Genomic DNA, 17,660 nt, shown 5'->3' on the forward strand with positions numbered 1-17,660 from the left:
AAAATTAAATCCATTTTATATATGTAAAATAAATTTAATCTATTTATTTTTTACTCCCTTTTACGAAGTAAAGGAAGTATTGTGTTCGCAAAAAATTTCGGTTTTCAGATTTCAACGGAAATATCCATGTTGATTACTGTGAATTCATTTTGACTAGTTTCGGCGTGACGTCTGTACGCACGTACGTATGTATGTATCTCAAAAACGATTCGTCGTAGGATGTTGAAATTTTTGGATTTAGGGCTGTTGTAACATCTAGTTGTGCACCTCCCCTTTTGATTGCAATTGACTTTACCAAAAAGTTCAAAAAAGCTAAAAATCCAAAAAAATTGTATTTTGGACTTTTTCTTAACTGCAGTAATATGTCTTCATTGAGAGCTTTCAACGATATATCATAAGTGGTATTTATTTTCATCGGTTCCAAAATTATAACCAAATAAAAATTTTAATTAACGAAATATTTGAATCTTACAAGGGGAAGGCACACCGGTTCGAATTCGAATTAATTTCCTTTTTAACCTTTTTTTTAACTTAAATATATTGATTTATTATTAATTATTGACCTTTGATTATAAAACAACATTTTACAATAAATAATAATTGAATAATAACAACAAAAATAAATAATATATGAAAAAATATCAGAAGTTAACATAGAAATAAAATTTTACAAACTTTTCATTTGAAAAGAATATGTATATATCATTTAATAATCGTACAAGGAAGTCATGTGGTGTCCACAACAGATTTTTTTACATATGTAACAGATAATACTTTTTACTTAATTTTTCTTTCATAGATATATTTATTTTTACTTTTGCTGTATACTAATGCTTTGAAAAAATGATATTAAAAATTATCAAATAAAAAGTAATATTTTACTTTGAATTTTTATTTAATATTCATATATAAATACGTAAAAGGATTATTTCCTTTTATTTTAAAATCCTTTTGTATTGCTTGTATTGTACGTTTTAAAAATTTGTATACTTACACATAAAATAAAGGACAAGTCAATACACAAACAGACTTTTTACAAAGAGAAATGAAACGTGTCAATAAAATTTTATATATATTAACTTTGTGAAGGTTTCATTTCTATTTATGTGATAAAAACTGAAAATTAACTAATATATATACTGTATATAATATATATATATATATATATATATATATATATATATATATATATATATATGAATACTTAAAACACAAAAAGACGTAATCTTCCTACTCATGAGGTAAATACATTTTATGATAATTACTAAAGCGTTTTTATTTAATTAATTAAAATATTTAAGTTTAAGTTTATTTAATTTTGTCTTGGTACCTATTCCTCTGTGTTATTTTGCGAGACCTACGCAATTTACTCTACCTTGAGAGTTATCGAGACCCGTAGTGACGACAGCTACCTAGAAATATCTGACTCTATGAATATTTGAACTTCAGCTGCAGACGATCTGAACCCATCCCTCAAATAATCTTTGATACCCTCTCAAGAAAAAACAAGAAAATTGTATTTCTTTGGGTCCCAGGCTATTGCAGCATCCTCGGGAACGTACGAGCCGATGAGGCAACTGAGCGACAAAAAATTACCTCCGATTAGAATTAACATGCGAGAGCGATTTCATGAAGACAGTCCGTGTCAAACTACATATACTCAGTTGAATAAGTTTGGATGCTAAGTCCTCCCTCGGCTTGATATGGCATCCGGGAGAACGTGTTGGAGAAACCTTTTATCCCAAACAAAAGAAAAGACCAAGTCATCCTAAGCAGGCTGAGGCCTGGACACACAAAGCTAACCTACACCCATCTTTTTGGCTCTCCTCAGCAGAATTATGAGGCGTCCAATGCAAAATGGTCCGTACACCATTTGCTCATAAATCGCCCAATGTTCGGAACTATTCGACAAAAATTAGGACCTTGGCTCAGATGTGAAGTGTTTACTAAATCGGAAGAAGTGCATAAAAAAACTGTTGCTGTTTCTCTCTGATAGTGTGATGAAGAACACAATTTAGTGGTTTTGCTTACATAAAATCCCTTACGGAATACAGTATGCCGGTAAAAATAGACTAGTAGTGATGTTCCAATATTTATAATCCATTTATTATTCTTGTTTATTGTTTCATTTTTACTGTGGTGTCTAATTATTTATGATCATGTACTTATATTTCCGTCACTAATGACAATTATCGTTGATGCGACTATAAATAAACAACAGGAATAAAAAAATATTTTTAATTTAATAATGTAATATTAATTAATATAACTAATATTTTTTAATGTTTTTCTGATTACAGATAAAAAAAAAATTTCCCGGCTGTGCTGAAGTTGTCAATAGTAAAAGACTGCAGAAGGTTGTCCCCTGTAAAGGGGTCATGGATAGGAGACGCCGCTAGCTTCGCACAGCCATTATTATGAGACAGGTATGTAATAAATATACAAAATATAAATATTTTTAGATTTTATATAAATAGTAAAAATAAAACGAGTAAATTTTTAATTCAATTCTGAAATAAGAATATTAATTTTACGTAGAATGGACTACTAAATGAGTCGAAGAACTTGAAGTATCCACTAAAGCAGATAAGATGGTTGGTGGATTTCAGTTATTCCCTAGAAGAGGAAATTGAAGTTTAACAAATAAATGACATTTAGATTAAGAAATGAAAAATTTTAACAAAGACTGTAGGACTATCTTTATCATTTAAAAAGAATTATGTATTTGAACAGGATTCTCGTTTGTCCTCGCGTAATTCTAAACGGCTGTATCTTTTTTTATGAAATAATTGTAAATGATTCATTGTAATTACGAGATTGGTAATAAATATATACGATAATTTGAAGAAAATATTCAGACGGTTTGTACAAATCACCTTATCAAAGTCAAAAAATCTAAATTTAAGTTACATTAAATGAGAGTTGAAAGAGTTCACCGCTGAAGATAATACAAAAAATATTAATATTTAACAGAAAGAAATTTATTAAGATACCAAATTGTTGAAAATCAGTTTATAAAAAAAAAGGTGACTACAAAGTTGTTACACTTTTCTGGCATTGGTTACTTATTATTTTATAGAGTAAAAATAATGGTACATTAATTAAAAATTCAAAAAATCGATAAATTTTTACTTTTTCTGCTCCTCCACTACCAAAATCATCATCGAAGAAATTTTTGTTTGATTTATCTGTGTTTAATGTTGAATGAAATATATTTTTAAAATGTACAACCAATAAAAGGTTATTTAAAATTTCTTTTTAAATTTTATTATTTCAAGTGCATAATCACGTTTTTGTACGCTACCTAGTACTACCAAGTACTGCTATCTAACGGCGCGATTCGTTAAGGTACATTAAAAAAAAATGAATAAAATAACATATTCCAGTCCCGCGGTTCATCAAATGGAAGAAAAAGTTGCCTAACAAAATTTTAGGTATATTTTTAAAGTATTCTTTATTACAAATATAATTGAACTAAAATATAATTTTTTTCGCGCTTATTTATTTTTTCCCCATTTTCATTTCACTGTTAAGTTAGGTCATGTTTAGAACTGTAAACGTAGATCGTTGACTTCGTCGCCTAATATTTCATATAAAATATATGAAATAAAATATATTTTATATATATATATATATATATATATATATATATATTTTATATATATATGTATATATATATATATATATATATATATATATATATATATATATATATAAAATATATGAAATTAACTATGGAATATTATATTGTCACCAACCGATTTACGTCGCTTTGTAAAATTTCACCACTGTATGATGTTGGGAAATAAGCTTAATTAAGGTTGCAAGATTTGAGGACACGGTTGAACCATTGTAAGTTAATAAAAGGGGTTTGACTCCCGGTAAGGCATGGCATTTTCACATGCTACAAAAATTGTCATTCATCTCATCCTCTGAAGTAAAACCTAACGGTGGTCTCGGAGGTTAAAAAAAGAGACGTTGATAAAAGGTATGAAATAATAAAAACTATTAAATTTAAATAAGGAAAAAAGATATATATGGTGTAAATATATAATTTTTAAAATAAAATTCGTTTATGTCAGTTACACAATGAGATGATTTGGAATGTACCTTAGTAAATAACACATATGATTTTTTTTTTTCTTAAACTTTCACGTGTTGATATTTTTTATTTTATTTTTTTTAGGTATTTTTTATTAGTTATGTAATTTCTTGACTGCCTTAGGTGTTATTACTCAACAGAATTTCAGTAATCAATACCGAACATAATTTTTTTATATCCAACTTTGATTCATTTTTATACGCAAAAAAAATTTTTTTTCTGTAGAAATTCATTTATATTTATTTGAAGTGTTTGGAAGAAATTGATAAATTAGAGAAAAGTTCGGAAAATTATTTTTATAAAACGAAGAGAAAATAAGTTTGCTTCACCATATCGTACATAGTCACGTTGCTTAAAACAGCAGAACAGTTGTAAAAGTTTCATTAGGAGATACTGGACTATTATCCGTACAGTTCAGATCTGATTTTTATTTTTCCTTAATTAAAGAAATTTTTTAAAGGAAAACGCATTCAGACCGATGATAAAATTTTCTAAACTATCGCCGATAGGTTCAAGGAACAGATAACAACGAAGGAATTGTCAAGCTCGCTTGTTAATTTTTAATCATTTTTGGACGTCAATGGGAATTATATTGAAAAAAAATTATATTTTTACTTATTTTTTCATTGTTTATTTCCCTTTAAAAATAAGGATTTTAAGTTAAAATAATTTTAAACAATTTTTTGATATTCTGATTCTTACGTAAAAATCATTATTGATGCAATGGTATCTATATTTGTTAAATAATAATAATAATAATAATACAACATCAAGGACTAAACGGTATGAAGAAAATTAGTGTCTGATGTATTTAGGTCATAATTCTAAAAGTATAGAAAAAAGTTACTTAATAAACACGTACTAAAATAATATCAATTTTAAAAGAAATCTGAGTAATATAAAACAATAAACATAAAAACAAATTATATATATAAAATCATTCTTCAAATTATTAAAAGAAAATATAAATTTTCATATCAAAAATCCTGATTTAAAGGATTTAACCCGTTATATAAAGGATTAACTAAATAAAATACAAGGTTTAATAGAGAATGAAATAGGTTTAGCTCCATCATCGATTCTACAAAGAAGTGTTTAAAACATAGTATAAAGTTGTACTGTAATTATTATAAGGTAACTTGATGAGTTTTGAGTAAAGGGAGTACTAGAGATATCAGATTAACCTTCCAGAGTTATTTCAGCAAAATCTGGGTAAAATCCTCTTTACATTTTCACCCAACCAACCCACCCATCTAACACTTCTTATCTCATGATTATATATATATATATATATATACTCGTCATCATTCTAATGTATTCGAACAATCTCCGGTTTAACTTACAGTAAGACACGGTAGGGGGTAAAATCCTTTCCATATGCAATACTTTTTGAGCATACCTGTTTGCACATCATGTTTTTTTGTTAACTTCATTCTTTCTTCCATTTACATACCAAAATCATCCTTGTTATCTCCTGTAATAGGAACACATAAGCACAAGCGCACAAATTTCACAGTTCTGCGACATTATTTTTTCATTTATTATTATTATTTAATTTGTTTTTTTTTTTACGAAATACATCTAACTTTATTTTTCATCATCATTTTATTAAAAACAATGAGAAAAAACTAATAGCATATTAAATCTAATAGTAATAAAAAAATTTCAATTTATTATTATAATATATATTTTTATCTTTTTTATCTTCTGCCATTATACCTTTAATAATATTCCAATTAAATTTTTAATCATATTTTATGAATAATCAAATAAAAATAATAAGTTTGAAAATACTTTATCGGAAAAAATCTCCGATAATTTGGCAAATTTAATCAAAAAACCGAATCGATAAAAATTCAACTTAATTTTCTCAAAAAAAGTGGAAAACACTGGGTTACATATCTCCATAGAAAACTAATGAGAGATATTAGATACTCGGGTTCGAATCCCGCTCTACAGTGATATTTTTCATACGCTACAGAATCCTATTTCCATGTTCCATGTACAAGGTTCAAAGGTTCTGTGTAATTTTATCAACCAAAAAATAAACTAAAAAAATATTTTTAAAAATGTATTAAATTGTTCAACTCAAACTCTGATTAAATTATGATTCAAAAAATTTATTATCCAAAACAAAATAGTAAAAAAAAATTGATATCAATAAAGGAATTACGAAAATATGGTAAATGTACGAAATGAAAAAAAGCTGGAAAATTTTTGCATGTTTTTCCTTGCTATTAATAATAAAAATTAAAAGAGTTAGAACCAAAATATAAAAAATAGAATATAATATATTTTTATAGGTGATGAATAAATTTTGAGAAACATTTGTCTAAAAATATTCATTCATAGATCAAGCTTATCCATAGCTTATTCATTCATAGCTCTCATCCATGCAACCACAATGTGCCACAGCGAAGCGTGGCGGGTAGAGCTAGTATACTAATAAAGTTTCTCTAAATCTAGCTAATCCTTCAATAAAGACTGAAATGAAAAAAAGGAAATCCTCAAAAAAAAAAATTTCTACATCTTAGACCTGGGGTTGATATATATATATATAAAAAAAAATGTAGACATTTCTTGATATATGAAGTAAAAACTTTAAAAAAATGTTGAAAATCAAAACAATAAAGCCGAAAGGAAATAGAGCGAAATAACAAATGCCATATATTTTTCAATTTTAATTGGTAGGGGATAGATTTAATTCTCTTTTTTAGATTTATATAAGCAATGTAGGTAATAAATTTGCTTTAATAAAGTTTTCTGTTCAATATTTTGGAATAAAATTGAAATTGTTTTTTTTCGCGATATCCCTCACCCGTTAACGAATTTAAAAAAAAAAATATCACTGTCCCACATACAAAAAATATTTGAGCAACATTTAATGAAAATCGGTTTGTCAATTCTCAGATATAAAGCGAAAAGCACTGCAACACATACATATATACATAAATGTCTTTTTTTGTGTAGAAGATCTAGTTGGACCCTAAAACCTAAAGATTTGCACAAAAAAAACCGATATCCTATTTTTTACATGCTCACCATACCCTGTATACATCGAAAGTTAGCTATTTATTAAAAGATAAGATTTTTACTTTCTTGTACGAAGTAAAGGAAGTATTGTGATCGCGAAAAATTTTGGTTTTGGATTTCAATGGAAATATCCATTTTTACCATCCCTGAATCCATTTTGACTAGTTTCGGAGCGACGTCTGAACGTTTAGGACTGTTGTAACAACTAGTTGTACACCTCCCCTTTCGATTGCAATCGATTGGATCAAAAGTATACAAAAAAGCCCAAAATTAAAAAAAATTTGGATTTTAGACATTTTCTTAACTACAGTAATAAGCCCTCATCGTGAACTTTTCAACGATACATCAGAAATTGTACTTGTTCTCATTGGTTTCAGGGTTATAGCCAAATAAAATTTTAATTAATAAAATATTTTGATCTTACAAGGGGAAGGCCTATGGTTTGAATCAGATTTCATCTCCTTTTTTTAACTTTTTTTTTTTTAATTTAAATATATCGTTTTATCTATAATTATTAATCTCTGATTGTAAATATATTTTTAGGATAAATAATTATTCAATAATAACAATAAAAAAAAGATGAGAAAATATCAGAAGTTTTTAATGAAATTTAAAACTTTATCCTCTTTTCATTTAAAAAAAAAATGTGTATATGTTATTTAATAGGCGTACAAGGAAGTCATGTGATACCCCACATCACACTTTTTTTAATCATAGGTAAAAGATTTTTCTGCTACAGATCTCATAATAAAGTAAAATATTCAAGTATATAGTTAATATTTATAATAAATATTTATCCAAAGTAATAAAATTAATTACAAGAAAAGCAAATAAAATAAAAATATTAAAAAAAAGTAGTCGATAAATGGATATATAAATAAGGATGTTTTTACGTATGACGTTTAAGAGGAAGGATTTGAAACTGCGAGTTAAATTGTATGAATGCGAGAGAGGGTGGTAAATGCATTTTAGATGCACTCACTATAACTGCATCTCTATTGTAATTCTGACTCATTCACAACTTCTTCACCGCTCCATCTAGTGTACGGATAGGTCATGGGGAACAGCGATGGAACGGTTACTAAAGTCAATGACGCATGCGTATAACAGTTTGTATAGTAAGGTCGGTCGTACGCACTTCGGGGGAAAATATCAGACGCATATATACCTTCACTCTCACTGCACGCATAAATGTTAAGTATTCTAACTTTTGCCGTCATGCAGTTCACATCGTCGTATTTCTTAAAACTTTATAGTAATACGTAACTGTATAATTTGTTTTTTTAATCATAAATTATACAATGGATTTAAATATGAACAACTTTAAAATAATAAATTATGAATCGTACAAATTTAATATTATTACAGTGAAAAAGAAATATTTGCAAATTAAAATATGTGCGCTTATGTATTTAATATATAAATCAATGTTTATATACAGTAAATGTACAAGGTGGAGATACAAAATTAAATTGGGTTAAGTATATTGTAAGTGTTTATTCATATTTGAAAGTAGAATTTTTATTTTTTTTATTAGTTACATAACGTAGTTAAAAATGTAGAACTTAATTCTATTTTTTTGCCGTATTTTACTCGTAGAAAATATTAATTATAACAATAATAAATTGAATTACGAAACACTAAAATGCAATATTAAAATTCTGTAATATTTTTTTTTTAATAAAATACATATTTTTAATAAGCTATAAATAAATATATTTATTAAAAAAAAATGTAAAAAACAAACTAAGATATCGATCGCATTTCCTTAGTTTAATTAAGAAAAAAAATACATTTTTCTATATCTCTGAAAATATGTCGAAAGGTTTTTATAAAACTGTAACAAAAATAACACAAATTAATAAAAATATAAAAGTTAATTTTTTCTTTTTAGAAAATTTAAATTCTAAGAAAACACAATATTTTTAATAAATTTACCAACCGTCAATTAAAGAAGCAAATGTTAATCTTCTGATGGATTATTTCTTCCATTATAATAATGAACTTGACGTTATACGTAATGTTACAGATAAAAGGAAATACATCTAAAATAAAGAAAAATATATATATTTATTAAACTATAAAAATCATTCGAACACACACTCGCACATTACTTTACATGTAAATTCAATATTTATAAATAAATGATTTGTTGTAAACGCTACAATTTTTTTTCTGATGAAATCGTCATATACGCTTAAAACTCGTGCATGAGATATGGAAATAAGATTTTGTAGCGTATTAAAAATGACATGCCTGACCGGGATTCGAACCTGGGACCTCCGGACTAAACATCTGGATTATATAAAATATTTTCTAGGCGAAATATTCCGGTTTTTCATTTGTCGAAAAAAAATGTTTTTAATTCTTTACAAATTAAAAACAATATCTATATTTTAAACTAAAATGATTAGCAAATCGATTACTGAAACTAAGTTATCAAAGGATTTTTAATAAAACATTTTTATACCGTGTTATTAATTATATTAATAACCGATTTATGTTAAAATAAATCGAAGGAAAACAATAATAATAAACAATTTTTATTTCATTAATATTCTATTACAAAATTTCTTTTATCGCATTTTTTATATTATTCTGTCTTTTTAATTCCAAAAGACTAATAAAGCAAACACTACTCATTTTATACAGATTGAGGCCGAACACATTTGAAAACCGTTGTTAATTAAACGTCAAGTATTTAAAGTACTCAAGTAACATCAATATTTAAATATAAAAAAAAACTCTACAGTTTTATCGAGTTTAAACTTGAACCTTTTAAACAATACAGAACAACATTTTAGTAACTATTAAAATAAAATTTTACTGATGGGTTGGAATTTAATTTAATATAATTAATAGGAATTAAACCTTTATTGAATATTCATTAAAGTTAAATATTTATTCGATTAATAAATATTCCAAATTAAAAAAATCGATCGTTACGCCAATCTCCGTGGCGTAGTGGTAACCTCTCAAGCCTTTAATCCGGAGGTATAGAGTTCAAATCCCAGACGTGAAATTTTTGGGGAATTTTTTAACATTTTTCATACGCTACAAAATCCCATTTCCACATTCTCACGGACAAGCTTAAGGTTTATGTGTGGGATAAATTTATCGGGAAAAAATAATAAGTTGCACGCGTGCGGACACACAGATGACAAATAAATCAATAGTTATTTTTTTTTTTTTTTTTTTTTTAGTCTGTAACGAAAGATGTAGTCAGGTTATGGATTTACTCGTACTTTCATTTCAGTTTTTATTTTTATTTATTATTTGAATTATATTATATAGTTTAATAATCTAAAATATAATTAAATTGTAATAAACTTAATTTTTACATAAAAATAATCAAAAACTTTTCTTAAAAAAAATAACAAAAAACACTAATTTCAAGAAAACTAGAGAAAATTACTAAAATAAGTGTTATAATAATAATCTATCTATAAAGATTATTCTATTAAAATTATATATATATAGATTTACCGTATATTTAATTTTTTTTATTAATTTTATAATGTAATTTAATAAAAAGAAAAAAAATATTCAATAAAATTTGGTTGTAAAGTCACGTGATCATTACACTGGACCTCAACAAGGTTCCTAAATTTTACACTAGATAGCAGATTCAGTCTAAAATCAATAGGCCTAAGTACCGTGCTTCTATGTACTGGTACTTATATAAAAGAAGAAATAATGATTTTTGCTTTTGCCAGAATTTGATGGACATCCTTAAATTTAATTTACAGATATTTTTTTCATAATTTTTTTAATTTTATTTATATAAAAATGTTCACCTTAAACTTTTTTCGATTATAATTATTTAAAAAACAAAAAAAATTAATATAATAACAAAGATACATTGTTATTTTCCATCCGTATATCGTAATCAAAAATACAAACATTCTGATTAATCATTAAGCTTTTTTTATTGTTATAACAATAATACGTTTTTTCTAAATAAAATTTTTATTAAATACGTATATAAAAAAATTAATTTTTTTTATTCCTTCTACGGATTTAAGTGTAAATAAAAAATCATATTCAGGTAGCCTTTTTTTAGTTAACTTTCTTACATCGACATTCAAAAAGGAAAAACTAACAAGTATCTGAAATTTATATAATAATTTTATAGTTTTACTTCCTTGTTCGAAGTAAAGAAAGTATTGTGATCGCGAAAAATTTCGGTTTTCAGATTTCAACCGAAATATCCATTTTTACCATCCCTGAATCTATTTTGACTAGTTTAGGCGTGAAGTCTGTACGTACGTATGTATTTCATATAACTCAAAAACGATTATCCGTAGGATGTTGAAATATTGGATTTATGACTGTTGTAACATCTAGTTGTGCGTGCACCTCCCTTTTTGATTGCAATCGACTGGACCAAAAGTGTCCAAAAAGTCCAAAATACAAAAACAAAAGTTGAATTTTGGACTTTTTCTTAACTGCCAGTAAGAAGCCTTCATTGAGACCTTTTCAATGATATATGTTAAGTGGTACAGTGTAACCCCGATATAACACGGTTATCGGGGGACTTACGTGACACCCGCGTTATAGGCTATATAAGTAAAATTGTTACAACCATTTTTATAAAAAGTAACATAATGAAAAAAAAATATTGAAAAAAAAGTTAATCCTTATAACAAAATATGTCGGATGTTTCATTTACATTAAAAAATTGCTGGACTGAAAAAAGAACAGGATTCAATAATGCAGTTACGCGTAGAATAATTTTTTACAAACTGTAAAAAATATATAAAACTGTAATAAAAATGTATTTTATTAAAATTACGCTAACAATAAATAATTATGAAAGGATTAATTTTTTTTATATCGGCAAAGAGAATTTAAAAAAAATTCAAAATAGCACTAATAAGAGTTATTTATATTAATTTAAATTTTATAATGTAAGTGAATAAGCCAGAATAGCTATAATAAAAGGGAAAATTATGGTGATCGTATCAAAAATGGGATATCAGGTTTTTTTGCAAATCTTTACGTTTTAGGGCTAACTAGTTTATCTAGACCAAAAAATGATATATATGTGTGTGTGAGCGCGCGCGCGCGCGTTCGTACGTACGTATATGTGTATATGTATGGCACTGCTCTTTGTATTATATTTCAGGATTAACCATACGGAATTTCTTCAAATTTGGCTCAAATATTTCTATCTATGTGACATAGATCATATTATTTTTTTTTTCAAAAATTCATTCAATTTCATTACTGGGGGGATATTGCGAAAAAACTAATTTTGACTTCTTTCAGTCATTTTAGAGAAATATTAAAGTAAATTTGTTAACTACAATGAACGTAGAAATAATCCAAAAAAAAGATTTTTAAAATAAGCTATTGTATGACTTAAACGGCGCAACCGGGAATTTTATAAGCTGGTTTTTTTATTATATGATTACATTATAAAAATACGTATGTAAACGTATTTACAGGGAAAAAACCATTAAAAAACAGGAAAAACTTGCCATTTGGAAACGCTAGAAAAAGATTCTATGCAAAAATTTCTCCTTAAAATTTTTTATAAATATATATACACACACACACACACACACACACAAACAGCTTTTGAATAAAATATAAAAGCTAAATTATTATATTATTAGTAATGTAAAACGCGTTGGAATTCATATACTTCCATATATAGAAAACCTTTTTGAATTTCTACTTCTTTTGGCGCGTTAGGTGAAACTGATCAGAGTGTATTTTCAGCAAGTTACGGAAGTTGCGCGCGCCGATGTAACACACCATGAAGATTTACGCAGGCCCAAGTAGATCAGTTTGCACGCACATACGTGTAGTGTCTAATTCAGTCAGTCGTTCGATGCAATTAAGTAATTAGCACGTGTTGTAAACATAACAGATATTGAGTCGTAATAAATATATTTATTTACACGGATTTCTGAAGACGGATATTTTAAACTGTGAAATTATTGTTCATATTCATAAAACTTTATTTATCTGGCAGCGTATATTTATTTATTATTTTTTTTAATGAAAATTGTGTATCAGGATTTGAGGTAATACTTATGTAAGTATTATTTTTTATAAGTAAAATTATATTTTTTAATGACAAAATAGCATACATCAGATTTTGCATAAATAATTTTAAATTTACCGAAAACAATTTTTTATAAAATACACTATTTTAAAATAAAACTATTTGTATATTATTTTTCATATCATACCATAAGCAGCTGATAATCCTCGTGCCTATTCAATCACCATCCGAATAATTAATGGAACTAATAAAATAAATATATTCAATGAACTTTGTTTTATATGTCAACAAATACTTCAATACATTTTAAACTGTATAATATAAATATTATTTAATTTAAGTGTTATTTATTCAAACTTTTATTCGTGGTATTTAATGTCGTCTATCGATCGTTTGACTCGATTCAAATCTGCTTGAATGTATAAAAAAATTATTTTTTTATTCACGCCAAAGAAGTATAATTTCTAAAGTGCGTATATGTACACACGAACTTTTTTTTATTTTCAATTTAGAAAAAATGCGATTGAAAAAAGAAAATATTTTTAAGAGGATTAGACCGTGTTTTAAAAATTTACTTTTTTCTAATTTTATCTATAAATCTCATGAAGTTTTATTGAATAATATCTACATATAAATTAATTAAAATTAAAAAAAATATATAATATTATTACATCCATATTTTAACGGATTGAAAATATTTTAATAAATTATAGGAGTAATTTATGATTTAATAGTATAAAATAAATTCTATTTATTATTTTCTCTTTTGTAAAAAAACAAAAAAATAAAAAATAAATAAATAATGCAATGAAATTTTTTTAATATATAATATTAACATAATGTCGTAGTTACTTAGAAATTTTCCGCTGTTATACTTTTAATGAAAGTTCAAACTTTTTTATATAGACTGTGCGATGTTTAAAAAAAAATAAAAGTTCAACAAAAAAAGTCGAAATTAAAATAACGACATGACCTATTGCATATTATATGTTAGTAATTTTTTTATGTCTCTAAATGTATTTCTGAACGTCCGATTATATTTAAAAGGAATGAATTTATAATGAAACAAACTTTTACATTTAACTTTATAAAATTTTAAGCTCATTAAGGGCTAGATATGTATTAATTTTAATTAAAACCCTTTCTTTTTTAAATAACACATTTTGTAAATTTCTTTCAAGGACATTTCAGCTAATGCTATTAGGTATTATTATAAAAATTCTGAAGTTAGAAAAATGAAATAAAAAATATTAAATTTTTTTACAAAATTTAAACGACAAATCGTAAGGCATATTAACTACCTTTAAAAAAAGAATAAATACTCTCTCGTTTAATTAATCGTTTATTTATAGTTTTTTTTTTTTTTTTTACTTTTTCTGTTTAGCTTCCGAAACCATCGTAAGATATTACTTCAGAGGATGAATAAGGATTATTTGTACGAGTATAAATGAAGTGTAGTCTTGTAGAGTTTCAGGTCGACCATTCCGGAGATGTACGGTTAATTGAAACCCAAATAATACCGGTATCCACGATCTAGTATCCAAATCCGTAGAAAAGTAACTGCCTTTACTAGGATTTCAACTCTCGACTTCGAAATCAGCTAATTTGCGAAGAAGCGTTCACCACTAGATCAACCCGATGGGTTATTCAATTCAAAATTTAAAAAATAAAATCTGTATAAAGTTCAAAGGAAATCCATAAACCAGGTGTTTAAATCGGTTATATAAAGAAGGAAATAATAATAGGGTGTTTTAATACAGTATTATATCTATTTAAATTAACAACATAACCATTTTTTTAGTGTTATAACACAAATTATTTAAATATAAACAAACGTCTACGTAAATAATACAACAAAATTCATTAACATTCTGATTTGTGTATAAAGATAATGGAATTAATAAAAATGTTAATATTATAATCAATAAGTTTTTATAAGGATCGTTTAATAATTAAATAGACAAATGACTGAAGAAAAATGATTTATTCGATGATAATTAAACTAACCTTACTTTTCAGCATAATTCCCGGGCACATTTAGGCAGTCTTTCCGACTTTCTATGAATTTTTTCTTATTCCACTTTTAAAGATTGTTTGTCTGAACCATTTTTTTACAACATTCTAGATCCACATATTATTGGTGAACTTGGTGTCACGAAAAAACCATTTGAGAAGACCGAAAAAAAAGAAAATCTAATGGTATGAGATTATGACTGTAAGATTGATGGGGCAATATTTCCAGGTAAATGGTGCGAATTTTGAATTGATTTTATCATGCAGATAAAACTAATTTATCAGGAAATGTCCTATTCTCTTAGGAAATTTCCTCTTTATTAAGGATTTTACTTTACTTTTAGTACATCCAATATTATTTACTGTTGATTGTACGCTGTTTTTCCAAATAATCGCAATACATTGGGCCTTTATAGTTCCAAAACATCGATAGTATCTCTTTACCGGACGCACGGGTTTTAATTTTTTCCTGGCTATTTAACTTAGATGCTTTTATTCCATATCTAGCATTCGGATTCCAGCTTGAAATGAAAAATCCAAGTTACATCAAGAGTTATTACACGATTTATTTATATAATAGTTTCCACTTACCAACAATCTTTAATAGTATATTGGAGCGCTTTCGGATTAGTAATCCATCCTCAGGAACATTGATGTGTTATAATTATTTACTTCACATATCATTACTAACTTGAATTTAAAAAAAAAAGTTATAAATATAACAATCGATCGTTAAAAGGTAAGATAACGTCAACATTATCCGTCATGTCAGTATGAAGGTCTCAATTTTTATAATAATAATAATGTCTCAATCGTTATTATTATAACAACTGAGACCTTCATACTGACATGACGGATAACGTTGTCATTATTTTACCTTTTGACGATCAACTGTTATATTTATAATTTTTATTTTTAAAATTCAAGTCAGTATAATTAACAATACGTGAAGTAAATAATTATAACACATCAATGTTCCTGAGGATGGATTACTAATCCGAAAGCCCTCGAATACACTGTTAAAGATATTGTTAAGTGGAAACTATTATATAAATAAATTTTATATCAATACCATTGGGCTATGATTAATAAAAATAGTTATAATGCGATCAAAAAAAACTCATTATCTTCCGAAAAAAATGCGTTTAAGTTATGTACAAAACTGAATTCTTTGTGATTTTGAATCGACTGTCTCGAAACACACCTCGAAAACATTTCGTAATAATTCAGCTTAAAAATGGATAATAAAATAGACAATTAGCACTAAAAGTGTAACTATTTCCAAATTTTTACGTGTCTGCCCTCGCGAATAAGATTGTGATTTTGCATATCGTCAATTGAAATTTCCATTCGTTTTCCCCTACGATAAAAGTCAATGACACTTATTATGATGGATATAGACTGTTCCATCCATTCATAAAAGTTTGCACGGTTAATACACTTTTTATCAATCGGTTTTAATATCCGTAAATGATTAACGGCCGGTTTTAAACCTTCAGAAAATAAAAATCTTATCTAAGCACGCTATTATTCCTCGGTACAAGTTTCAAGCAGAATACAGTATTTTGAAATAGAAATGCCGATTTCCGTGGCAGAGTGGTAGCGATTCGAGCTTTTATCCGGATGTCCGGGTTCGAATCTCTTTCAGGCATGATATTTAACACACGCTACAAAATTTCATTTTCATAGCCCACGCACAAGATTCAAGCCTATGTGGCGATATCATCAAACAAAAAAAAAATAAGAAAAATAAGGAAAAGAGAGGTTATAATAATCAAAATTCTTCTCATACAGAATGTTTTCTACTTCATAGATGGAAAAATGTAATTCATATATATTCAGTTCATTCGGGTTTAATAGCTTTTCCGCCGTTGTCATTTATTTCTAATTATTTAATGACCCCGTATTTATTTTTTAGATGGAACATCGTACATATATGTTTATGTATCTTCGTAAATACAATATATAAGCCTATCAATTAATTATAAATATTCTGATATCAATCATACAATAATAACATATTTAAAAAATGAAATTTGTGTAGAACATATATATATATATATATATAAGAAAAATTCAAGAAACTGAAAAAAAATCAGATATCAAATGTATTACTATGTAGTGTAATATATTAAAGGTTTGATATAACAAAAATACTATTGTAGAATAACAGGTTACAAAGATTACATGCAATCTAACAATATGAAAATAACAAATAGAATACAAGAAAATAATAAAAAAGTTAAATTTAAAACTAGCAGGAAAATTTTCAAGGGTAGATTCAGAAAATACAGTTTTTATGAAAAGCATTAAGTACAAGGTTACACTAGTCGAGTGAAATAATCTCATTTAAACCTGTCAGTTACCGACATAAATTTTCAACGTTAATACTATTTTTTTTTCTAAGTTAATTTTAATATAGAATAAAGTTTAATATAATTTCAAATAATTTGTTACAAAATAACTAAAATTAAATTTAAGTTACATAAAATGTAA

The 17,660-nt window shown here is 26.1% G+C and overlaps 1 protein-coding gene across 2 annotated transcripts in view; it reads left to right on the plus strand.

Annotated features, from left to right (window-relative positions):
• The window catches only part of LOC142331482 (uncharacterized), a 108,832-nt gene that overhangs the window by 32,539 nt on the left and 58,633 nt on the right, over positions 1-17,660 (plus strand). For both annotated transcript variants that reach the window (XM_075377422.1, XM_075377423.1), the window contains exon 2: positions 2,301-2,426. In XM_075377422.1, the coding sequence (XP_075233537.1) occupies positions 2,418-2,426 (9 nt within the window). In that variant the 5' untranslated portion in view covers positions 2,301-2,417. The remainder of the gene's footprint in view (positions 1-2,300; positions 2,427-17,660) is intronic.

This window comes from Lycorma delicatula, chromosome 10 (assembly GCF_047948215.1).
Source record: "Lycorma delicatula isolate Av1 chromosome 10, ASM4794821v1, whole genome shotgun sequence".
Classification (NCBI taxonomy): Eukaryota; Metazoa; Arthropoda; class Insecta; order Hemiptera; family Fulgoridae; genus Lycorma; species Lycorma delicatula.